Source organism: Diadema antillarum, unplaced genomic scaffold, assembly GCF_040938485.1.
Source record: "Diadema antillarum isolate AM-2024a unplaced genomic scaffold, OU_Dant_1.0 seq00000597_RagTag, whole genome shotgun sequence".
Classification (NCBI taxonomy): Eukaryota; Metazoa; Echinodermata; class Echinoidea; order Diadematoida; family Diadematidae; genus Diadema; species Diadema antillarum.
In genome coordinates this window covers 34414-47071 of record NW_027271528.1, presented here as the reverse complement: position 1 = coordinate 47071, position 12658 = coordinate 34414, and the positions used below count along the sequence as shown (strand labels likewise).

Genomic DNA, 12658 nt, shown 5'->3' with positions numbered 1-12658 from the left:
ACATTTATGACCTATGACCCTAATTTACATACCCAAGATGTCCGATCAAGTAGTTGTTATTTTATGAAATAATGTACGTGACATGATAAACATGTGCTAAGTATGGGGGTGATAGGGGATGTTTTTCTTGATTTATTGCAAAGAAAGTTGCAGAAAGAAAGAAATATGTCAATACATCGAAGATAAGCTTTAATTTCAACCAAGTTTTTCGATGTGATTATGACATTGTATGAAAAAACGAAGGATATTTGATGATGGTGCAAAGTCTCAGCTACAACATATTAAAATCTGGGAGAAATTCACCCAAGGGTAAGTGAGCTAGTGCTCGAAAAAGACAGTCATGTCAATTTTCACATCTAGAAAAATTCCCTCCCATAGAGATAACACGTCATAACGAAGATAAAGAAAGAAGTACATATGACCTTTGACCCCACTTTGCACAGACAAGATGGCATCTGAGCAAAAAGTAGGTATTTTGTGAAATGATCCTTGTAACATGGTCTTTGCGTGTGCAAAATATGGGAAAGATAAGACATGTATTCACCAAGATACAGGATGAAACATTTATGACCTTTGACCCTAATTTACATACCCAAGATGGTGTCTGATCAAGTAGTTGTTATTTTGTGAAATAATTTACGTGACATGAACTAAACATGTGCAAAATATGGAAGTGATAGAGGCCGTTTTTCTTGAGTTATTGCAAAGAAAGTTGCAGAAAGAAAGAAATATTTCAATACATCGAAGATAAGCTTTAATTTCAGCCAAGTTTTTTGACGTGATGCTGACATCGTATGAAAAAACGAAGGGAACAGTAGCGATAGCCCAAAGTCTTAGCTACAACCTATTAAAATCTGGGAGAAATTCACCGAAGCATAAGTAAGCTAATGCTTGATAAAGATAGTCATATCAATTTTCATTTCCAGAAAAACTGCACTCCCATAGAGATAACACGTAAACTGGTCAAATTCGACAAGATGACTTTTAATCCATTTTTACGAGGTGATAACGTCATCCAGTCAAAATTTTGTAATTACATTATTGAAAGAACATTAAATAAGGTACAACATACTGAAATCTCGGTGAAAATTGGCAAAGGATTAGTTAGATACGCTCGAATGAACTTGAAATTTGATGACATCATTTTGAAAATTTACTTTTTTTACTTTATTAAGAAATTTGATATCTTATCATCATTTTTTCAGCATTGACAACCCATGAAATGACATGTACAACTCATCAGGTTTCAGAATATGTAAAGAAAATGGGGGGTCACCGTCCATCCTGACGAGTAAAATTGGATTTAAAATTGGCGGTTTTTTGGCATAGTTGCACTGTCTATCGCCATTGACGCGCGCGCGGAATTTCAACTTTGACGGGCCCGTATAACGTCATATTGAGTCGGATTGACTTGAAACTTGGTAGAAATATTCCTTGACATTTCAGACATCCGATCAAAGTGAAAAACCGGGAAATTTCTATTGCATATGAGCTGTGCGTGCGTATATATGCACGCGCGTACGCGTCCGTCCAATTTTTTCAATTTTTCAAAAAATGCTCTAAATGGTCTGAAACGTGTGCAAAAAAATTTTGAGCTCGATTGGAGCATACAAATATTTCAACGCGCGTACGCACACGTTTTAAAATATAAATGAATTTTGAGAATATGAGTAGAATGCGCTTGACTTAAAATATATGTGACGTAAATTTCATTGAAAAATTCTATTCCATTAATGAGATATGATTGAGAATGTGTTTTCATATAATGACGTCATAGTGACGTCACGGTCGACTGATCACTATGATTTTACTAGATCTGTTATCTTTGCGACATGATACATACATGGTGTAAGTTTGAACTTGATAGGCATTGCACTTTCTGAGCTAACCTCTGCACAACTTTTGGGGAGAAATAAAGAAAGAAGAAGAAAGAATCCGTACAGATACAGAAGGTAATCCGAGAGGATACTCGGATCACCTAATTATAGAGCACTATGCCATGAATTGTGTGCCATGGTGTTAAGCAAATGACTAACTGTATTTTGATTAAAAACTTTGCACTTTTGGTTCTTGCTTTACAGAGGTTTCTTCTGCCAATTTTTGATGCTGCCTTTTTTGCTGTGATTGTGAGTCTTCCGGTCAGCGTAATCCCGTACCCCTTGGTCTGGATGTATGGTCAGCTGGTCTGGATTGCAGAGCCCCTCACCCTCCTTGTCGAGGCCGTGGGCATCGTCCGAATCACCATGAAGCTAAGCAGGGCGGTGGTCAGACAGATCGAAGACAACCCTCTCCTGGTTAAGGTATGACCAGTAGTACACATAATGGATTATTCAGCTCTGTCAATACACGCCATTTGAATATTTTACCAATACGCATTGGTTTTACTGGTGTCATCCTTGTACAATAGTATGCCAATGTTTTTGTCTTCTTTTTTTCAAAGCAGGTGGATCAAGTTACATGATGTGTTGTCTTTGCATTTCTTCTTCTTGGCAGTTTTACAGCCAAATCTACGATGAGGTTTTGTTAAAGTTAATACATATTTTGTATTTTTGGTTTTAATAAAACTTAATTTTCAATTAACTTAAACTTAAGTAAACTTAAGTTAACTTAAGTTTTAGTACAGTTTGGGCAGTGCCCAAACTGTAATGTTTACAGAACATCCACACTTGTGATATAAACAATAGTAGTAGTTTAACTGGTAGTAATAAAAAAAAAGATATGTAAATAGGATCATTTACTAGGAATTCTGATGGTATGATTCCAATATATGGATCTTATTACAAAGTTATTGTGATAAGAGTCATAAATCACTTCAACTTTGATGCATGAAGAGTCTACTTCTCTGCTGAATTGCAGCCCAAACGAGGATGTATTTTTAGAGCGCCACTGTAGAAGCTACTTTTAAGTTGGTTTTCATTTTTTAACATTTCAAAATTGACTGCTTTTGGGTTCTTTTCTACCCAGGGTCTAATTCTCGGAGCAGCTGGCGTAGCATACCTTGGCTCTGCGGCTCTTGCTGTCTATGCGTACTTGAGTGGATCAACTTTTGCCAGAGGGTAAGGTTCTTCTAGATATTAGAAAAATAGTTATGTAAAATTCAGCCAGTACGGGATTATGGATAATTACAAACAATATGATGTATTTTGTGTGATGTTTGCATGTTACATTGTTCTTCTTTGTGTGAAAAGAAAAAAAAATAGCAAATGTCCCACAGTCGAAATCCCATTTCAATGTGAAATAGACTGATTTACTATTCAAATGCAATTGAATCTTATGCATGCTCATAGCAAAGATTGTTTGTGACAGCCAGAGTATCTTTGCCATAGCTTGTGCAGCATGGCAGTTTACTAGCACAGTAGTCTCTACTTTAATCAGGTAATGTCAGGCAATGCATTTCTTAGCTGAATAAGCAGCACCCGATTATGCAGAAACCACTGTACCTGCAAAATGAAATCTAAGTACACATACTAAAATGTACTTAGTCAGAAGATACATATATGTGTTGAATAGCTTGGCCCCAGATTAATTAGAGGGGGACACTTTTATTAATTTGAATACCTAAGTTTATTGGCCTATTGTTACTCTGCAGAATTGTACCATAAACAAGGCATCCCTCATTTGCATAAATACTAAATGAATGAGTGCTTTAAGAATTACATAAATTCCTCATTTCTTTCTCTCAGGTTGTTGGTGCTGGTTGTCTTGGTGGCAGTGATCCATCTTATTCTGACCATCAAAATGGACAATGGTAGGAGAAGTATGAAAGTCTTGATTTTTATATTGTGATCAACCCCATAATGGAGAAAGGTAGAATGAAAAAAGGGAGTAAGAATACTACATTTGTTACAATCATGTCTGGCGAAGTACTACGTACAGTCCTCTGAAAACTTTTTATTGATGATTTTTCTCTCTTCCAGAAGTCAATATTTCTATTATTTTTAAGAAAACCTACAAACGTCGCATTCTTTGATTAAACAACACAAGTTGGAAGTCTCAGGAATGTTAATAAATGTTGCATGTAGAATACACAGATGGAAAGGATAATGAAGTGAATGTTTTGCTATTTTGAGGGCATTTTCATTTTTATGCCTCCGCCACGAAGTGGTGCCGGAGGCATTATGTTTTCGGGTTGTCCGTCCGTCCGCACGTACGTCCGTACGTCTGTACGTACGTACTTACGTCCGTCCGCTTTCGTTTATGCGATAACTTGAGTAATATTGACTGGAATTTTACTAAACTTGGTCCAAGTATGAAGTATGATGGTTCAATGTATCTTTATGGAACTTGGTACATACGCATGAACTGACTGGCAGGGATTATCTAGGGAATTTAGGGGTCATGGGTCAATAGTCAGTGGTCAAAGGTCAAGGTCAACTCCTCAAAATGTTACTATTTCCCTCATATACTAGTATATGCAATGCTTGCATTATTAGTTTTAAAACTTAATATATACGTATGCATTACCTAATGGAGATTCTCCGGGAAATTTCCAGCCAGAAGGTCAAAGGTTAAGGGTCAAAGGCCAGGTTTCAATGCCCCCCCCCCTCCCCCGCCAAAAAAAAAAAAGAAATCTATTTTGTACTGTAATTACACTCTTTCTTCATACCTTGGAAATTACTCAATGCATAAACTTATAAAAGGGTCCGTCAGAATTCAAGTAAAAATTCTCAATTCCCCAAATATGTGTACCTGCACTCTTAGACAATTAAAGCAAACCCAGTTCAAGGAAAATGAACATTCAAGACATTTCTGACAAACCTGTCATTTCAATATTTTGCCAGTTATGTGAAACTGTCATGGATCACACATTATGAAGACATTGTACTATACACCTATTGGGAGAATCATGCATTATGGCGGAGGCATCAGTCGCCATAGCGACATTTCTAGTTTATTCAAAGTTCCTATGAGACTGACGCAACATGTTTGTAGGAAAGTTTGTCGCAAGAAATGTGGATTGTACTGGCCCATGGTCAAATATTAAAAATGTCTCTTTATTGTTCCACAAATATAGCACATTGAACAAAGAATGTTCCTTCTTTATTGGAGATGACAGCAGCTTTCAAAGTTGAGTATTGTAAACTAAAAGCCATGGAATATCAGGATTATGACCATCGTGATTTGCGAAATTTACTCAGTAAATATTACAAATGTGACATAAGCAGTATTGAATATGAATTATTTATTACAAGTAGAAGTAGTAGAAGTCCAAGTCCAATGTTGTGTGAATAGAGGTGTAAGAGACTGTAAAAGGTGCGTAGAATCTTATTTTTAAAAATGTAGTTTCATGTATCTTACCACATATTTAAAGTCCTAGAATATTTAGTCTTACTCTCTCACATACTTTGCTGTTTCAATTTTCTTCCAGGCATCATTTCAGACTGTGCCATTGTGACGCTGTGCACCATGGGGGCCCTTTGTGTGGGATTCTACGAAGCCAACTTGATTGACAACCCTCTGGCTGAACCAATAGAGTGGTACAAGTAAGTGTCTTCTTCTTACTATTTCAGAGATTTAAAGGGGAATTCTGAACCAGGTTAAAGTTAGTCTGAAAAGAAAGAATATATATATATATTTTTTAGAGCACAACAATGACAATTCAATAAAAATTGGATAGCAGTCATGGAAGTTATGAAATTGTGAAGTTTTGCTAATTTTCACAAACAGATTTTGAAAATATATGAATATCCAGGATACAAATAGTAAGTTGATCATGTCATCACCTTACAACTTTCCGTAAAGTATGTTGATAAAATTTTTGAATTTCCATTTTTTTCTCTAGAAAAGCAATTATGCCCTAGTCTCAAATGTTACTGACTAGTCATTATTTGGAAGTTATTCAGTCAGGAATTTATCATTTACACTGTTACAGCAGAAGAACTGAATTTTTGCCCCTTTTTTTGTTCATGATTAATGGAAAATTGTGAAGTGATGACATCATCAGTTTACTCATGTGCATATTTATGCCATTTTTTTTAAAGAACAGTTTTGCAAAAATTATTGAAGCTCATAAGTTTCATGACTTTATTTTTAATCTGATTTTGATAACACTTTCAATGTTGTGCTTGTACAATTTTGCTCTTTCTTTTCAGACTAATTTTTAACTAGTCCAGAATTCCCTTTGATCATGCTATTATATTATATTATGACTGAAGGCCTTGCTGTCTTCCATTTAATTTTGTCATCCATGATTACTACCTGTTGCCATAAATACTTGGAAAAGATAATGATATGAGACTTGGTGTAATTTGTATGACTATATGATGATGAAATGTGTGGAGTTCAGGTCAGAGGGTTTTAGAAGTTACAGGGTTGTAGTAGAAAAATTAAAATTTCTATCATTGATTTATTCAATGCAATTATATCAAATCAAAATATATTATGTGCTGTATGATAGCATGGATTATCTATTTCATGTAGTTTTGTTTTGTTTTTTCAAACAACATTTTTCTTTCTCTAGTGCTGCAACAGACCAGAAGTCATTAACGCAAATGGTTCTCTCGCTAGGGACCTCAAGTCTCAGTAAGTCAAGAATTTTCTTCACCAATCGGTATAGATAAGAGTCCAGAAGCTAACTATATCTAAGTAGGGGTAGGATAATTTTTACATACTTTGCACCATAGCTGCTCTCATGTGAGACTGTCATGTTATCATATCTATGTGAACATACTATTGTACTTTCATCATGTCAAGTTGGGGGATAATTTCCTTCATGTTGATGAAACAGCATGGCAAGTTGAATGCTTTTTAAAGTGTATGGACACACAAAAGGCTAACAGTTACAGAATTGCCAACAATAATGGCAAGGCTCATCAAATCACTTCAATGAAGAAAAGAAAAAGACTAAGATGAATAGGGTAGCATCTTTTTTTTTTCCTGTGATGTACTTGCAGATTTTTTTTTTCAGTGAATTCTACATGAAAGAGTGAGGAATTGACAAAGAATCATAACTGATATGAAAATTTAAGCCCTTTCCTGTAGATTATGCAATCACCAAACATGAAGCATACATAATGAAAAGAGTACATATTGCATATTATGTATTTATCATCTAAGCCTGTATCGTAATCTTGAACAGTACAAAAATTGTGTATTTATGGCCAGTGGTCATCCTGTAATGGGCATTCTGTTGTCCTCTGCAGTGTGGCAGTATGGTATCATACTTAAAGTTATCAATTTCAGCTGAAATTTTATTCTCAGGTCTACTTTAGGTTCAGTTTCAGATATCTCATATTTTCATATCTTTATCAAAAACATACATATAAATTTCTTATCTAGTATTGGCATCTTGACACTGCCTTTGGTGAAGCATGTACACAGAGACTCCAACCCCAAGCACCTTCTGATCGGGAGATTCTCCCGCCTGAAGCCCCTAGCAAACGGGAGACTCCGAGTTGATGTGTGCGAAGTGCGAAGTTCCTAGGATTCTAGATGCTCTCTGGTGCTATCTAAGGCTTATTTTTTCAACATACAGTAGCAATAAGTAAGAAATCCCTTCCAACAGGAGACACAGAGCCAGGGTGGGAGAAATTAAATCTCAAACGGGAGAACGGGAGATTTTGTAAAAATGGGTTTTCGGCGGGAGATCTCCCGTCGAAAACGGGAGAGTTGGAGTCTCTGTGTACATCAAATACAAGTTTTATTTTCATGATACTTCCTAATTGTTGAAAAAGAACTGCATAATAGCATTGCTAAAGCTAATCTGTCCTCTCATTTGTCTGTTCCCGCAGGTCATGTTACCAAGGCAACTCGTTTCCTAGCAAAGCTGATAAGCCCCGCCCTCATCACCATGATCGTGATCAGAGCGGTCAGTATGCAGCAGTGTGTTTACTGGATGTACTCCATACTGAAAGAGGTAAGTGTAAAGCTGATCTGTATACTGTAAAAGTGGATATTTTCGCGCGACTAATTTTTCGCGCTTGGCCCGGTAAGAAGAGTTTCGCGTGTTTTTAATTTCGCGGAATCAAGACATCATCTACTGGAACATATGGCAAACAAAAATATTCACGTGCTTTTATTTTCACGTGAGTTTCTGGTTGTGCGAAATGCGCGAAAATTTCAACACCGCGAAAATTTCCACTTTTACAGTACTAGTACTCTGTGGATGTAGAAATAACCTCTCTCCTTATCTATCCCTCTGTTCCCTCACTCTCTGTATAGATATATTATATGTGTTAATGTAGCGGGTAGGAATGTATGTATATATTTATGCATGTATGTCTGCATGTATGTATGTGTGTATGTATGTATGTATGTATGTGTACACGTGTGTGAATGTATGTTTGTATACATTGTATGTATTCACATTTCCTCTTCAATTTGGTGATAGAGGATTAATCATGGTTGAGGTGTTGCAGGAAAATTTGTAAGGAAAATATTGGATGATGGTGATGATGATGCACTTTTGCTGTCGAATGGTACAGTGTATTGGTTGCGATGAATGAATGAATGAATGAATGAATGAATGAATGAATGAATGAATGCATGAATAAATGAGTGAATAAATAAATGAATTAATCAATTAAGTGAATGCATTTAATGATGATATCGATGATGAATGTAGATATGATGGAGGTGAGGATAATTATCATAGGTAAGAAGCATTGTAAGATGACAAGAGGAAGGGGGAGGGGGCTTTGTCCCCTGCTGATGCAATCAAAATGCACTTGTTTAGTCAAATATTGTTATTGGGGATGAAAAGGGTCTGATCATGGAGCCTAAATTGATGATTGAACTATTGGGTTTTTCTAGCTCGGTTGTTTGAGATAATGTTTGTTGAAGTTGATGTCAAGAAGGTCACGGACTCCGCGTGATCTGTGATGAATACGGCAAACCCTTGATATTTACCCTTCCACTTCAGCCTGGGCACGCTGAATTTTAACCGCAGGAAAGTGAATGAGGGAGAACACTAAGCTATATATTCTCTACTAAGGAGATTTCATCGGGTCAACCAGAGTTTAGGTGTTGGGGATTTATCATCAAACTTTAATATGAGAGAGAATAGACGGAAATGTGATTAATGTTCTCGCAGCGGATCCGGACGAGACTTCAGTCATGTCAAATATCACCCTTTTAGATGTCTATTTAAAGAGTGTGAATTATGTAGAATCTGCCTGAAATGTTTTGCACGGTGGCCGTAGGATACGTCGAGAAGATGACACATCACATTTTCTTCGTACTATTTTACCCAATATGTAATATGTTCTTTCTCAAATGTTTGGATGGAAGGATACATCCTGTTTCATTACGTGTTTCGTACAGATCTTATTAGATGAATTCATGATACATGAAATGTCTTGCTCAGAGGCATTAACATACTCAACAAGCCAAGTTAGTTTTTTTCATATATTGAGCTTGTATTACTAGTGATAGAAATCACTCTTTGATCTTCAAAATGAATTGGCAATTTACATTTCAAATGAGAAATACCTCTGGAAGTTTCATATGAGGCTGAATTCAACATTTCCTGAAATGTATTCATCAATTGATTGTAAATCAGATGAATGGTACATGAAGTAAAAGGGAAAGTAATTTGGTTTGATACATCTTATTTTGGTATCAAATGGCACCTTCCGTTAGAAAGCATTCGAAAGTTTTAGCATTTGCAAATAATTCGATCACTTTTTACACTTTTTGGTTGTGTAGGCATTTGGATGCAGTTATCAAATTAGAATAGTTCTCAGATAGTGATGTGAACTATCATTTTTGTGATAGATATTAATTGCGTCTATATGTGTGTTTAATCAATAAAGAGTTTTCTTACCTAAGTATCATTATATTGAATGATTGGCAAGACAATTCCACATAAACTGATGCAAAGAGAACTAAGAGTTCAATCCTGTGAATGGATGTAGATTGCTGCCCTCATGTGACCAACTGATGTCATTCATTTTCTACGACATGCATTCTGATGTTCAGTCTTTCTTTCTGTGAGGAAGCAAATGTTTCAGGGTGATTGTTACTTCAGTACTGTAAAAGTGGAAATTTTCGCGGTGTTGAAATTCTCGCGCATTTCGCGCAACCAGAAACTAGCGCGAAAATAAAAGCACGCGAATATTTTTGCATGCCTTATGTTCCAGTGGTTGATGTCTTGATTCCGCGGAATTAAAATCACGCGAAAATCTTCTCACCCGGCCAAGCGGGAAAAATTAGTCGCGCGAAAATATCCACTTTTACAGTAGCCTCATCCCACATCCCCTAGATCCCTTACATCCAAAAAGTCTTTACATTCCATCATTTCAGTTGTACTCTGTATTGAAAATGTTCTCACTTTTATCTCTTTTCAAGTTAACCACTATGTTCTCTCATTTTTCCAAGAACGTGTCTTTCTATATTTATATAATATTCTGATAAAAAAAAGCAGAAAAAAACTCTCTAGTTTTCTTCAATCTTTTTTGTCCTTCGTTAACTTTTGCTCTCTTTAGCGTGTGTATATTCTCCAACTTCTGCCAGCAATATCCATGACTGAATAACCTTTCTAGTTTTCTCTCTTCCATTTTTGTTCCCTCCCTGTCGACACTTGGGTACCTCTCTTTGTCTTAGTCTTCTGATTTTGTTTTGTTTTTTTCTATCTCTTTCTATTTTGTTGAAACGTGGGATCCTTTCTCATGTTCTTGCCTTCCACACATGTGTTTTGACAAAGATCAAAGGTAAAAATTTAAAGAGAATCCCCCACATTTCAAGTACAGTAGGACAAGAGATATAAAATGCAAAGTGTCGGATCTGCCTAATGTTGACTAAATCTTTCATTTTTGGTGACGTTGATGAATTAGGGGATTAGATCTTCACCAAATTCTCTAGATGTGGCAAAGCATTTTTGTTCAATAGTCTGTAATGCTTCTGCCTTCTTGCCAATACCTGTGCATGTAGAATATTTCCACCTTTCTCAATTTTTTTGTTGGATACTGTACGAGCTGAAATTTTCGCGTACAGATACGAAAAAACTATAGTTGTCTAAACTAAAATTACCTTACACGTGTAAGTACCAGTACTTTCTCAATTTGAAAGTAGAACAAGTATCAAAAAGAAATAGTTTACAAGGACTTTCGAAATTCATGCCGGACATCGACAGGCGAACACCAAGAATGCAGCTGCAAGAGTAGACTGAACGCACTTTAAACAGCTATAGCTAGCTGTACTGTGCAACGTGTGTGCACAGTCGACAAGTGGAAGGCGAGCTAGGCACAGTGCAGGACCGGATACATTACTAGTAGTGTACTGTACGGCACTATAATTTTGGCGCGATCCTGCAGCACATGGCATGGCTTGATTTTCATTTCCCTGCGTTGTTTTCACGCATTTTTGTTTTCGGGCGTTGTTATTTTCACGTGTTGGTATTTTCGCGGTTCAAAGGCGATTCGCGAAATTCGCGAAAATAAAACCAAAAAAAATTTCAACTAGTACAGTATTTTTTTTTTTTTAATGTGCCTAGCAGACAAAATTTTGCGTAGAAACACCGCATAGATGTGGTAGTTATGATGTGGCACCTCATTACTATCATAAAAAGGCATCCATCTTGATGCGTGCTCCCCTGTCCACCTACAGAAGACTAAAGTACACGTCTGATTAATTTGGAGTGCTTTGTTAACCCATGATCGTACGGTGGTTTATTGGCCCATCCATAGTGAATGCCATTGAGCCTGTCAGCGTCGGTTTCTGTTCCCCGATCTCGCTTTCTGTCCGGCGCCCTTTCCCGCCGTCACGCGAATTCCATATTTGTCGCCATTAATTGCAGCCGGCCACTCATAACGATATGAGCGGCTATCTCATTAATCCACAATGACGGCGGCATGACAGGTTTAGTGATGGTGGTTAGGTTTTTTTTTTTTCTTCAAGCTTCCCTAATTTACAATTTCAAAGGCAGAGTATGTGTCTTCAGAAAAGGTGAGACACATATCACCCAAGGGCTAACATTTTGAAGTAACAATAATCACCCAGTGAGGGATCTTAACCCGTTGAGGACAAGTCCCGAGTATACTCGGCAGACTATTGGAAATGTGTGTTGCAGCAAAACAGTCTGTCCGGAATGGGTTAAACACATTCATACACAGACACAGACACACACACTCCTTAATTTATACACTCCTTAATTTATACACTGCTGTAGAACAACTCCTAATTCTCCACTTAATCCTCAGCAGTAAAAACAAGATAAATGAATATAAATAAAGTAATAAATCAAACCATTTCAAATAAATAAGACAGTACGCTTAAAGACTTAGGTAGTTTCCTACCTAAGTCTTTAAGCGGTAAAGATCCAAAGTCAGGAACCTACAAAAAAACGTATGTGTTACAAATTCACAAACATGTATGTAATCAACAGGCACACACACACACTTTTTTTTTTATTAGGGCCCATAACTGTGGAGCTATCTGCTGCTTGGGTGTAATGCTACCTAAGCATCAGCCCCCAATCCTTGATATTTTAGAAGAGGTTGTAGACCCGTTGAGTGTGAACCCTGCCTCATTCATTTGGATCGCAAACCTGCGTAATCCCCTTTAAGTATTGACACAGTTTTAAGATATTGAATGTGGCTTAATGTTTTATGGCATACTGCCTGGAGTAAGGAACTTAAAGGGAAATTCCGTCCTGATATTACGTTGCTTTGTGAGAAAACAAAACAGACCAGATACAGAGAAGTAGAGCGGTGAAAATTTT

General features: G+C 36.7%; 1 protein-coding gene across 1 annotated transcript in view; it reads left to right on the top strand.

Annotated features, from left to right (window-relative positions):
* Nucleotides 1-12658, top strand: part of LOC139735749 (uncharacterized) — a 30933-nt gene that overhangs the window by 1793 nt on the left and 16482 nt on the right. Inside the window, exons 2-7 of the mRNA XM_071646500.1 lie at nucleotides 2082-2300; nucleotides 2965-3056; nucleotides 3684-3748; nucleotides 5369-5483; nucleotides 6461-6522; nucleotides 7731-7855. Coding sequence (XP_071502601.1) covers nucleotides 2082-2300; nucleotides 2965-3056; nucleotides 3684-3748; nucleotides 5369-5483; nucleotides 6461-6522; nucleotides 7731-7855 — 678 coding nt within the window. The remainder of the gene's footprint in view (nucleotides 1-2081; nucleotides 2301-2964; nucleotides 3057-3683; nucleotides 3749-5368; nucleotides 5484-6460; nucleotides 6523-7730; nucleotides 7856-12658) is intronic.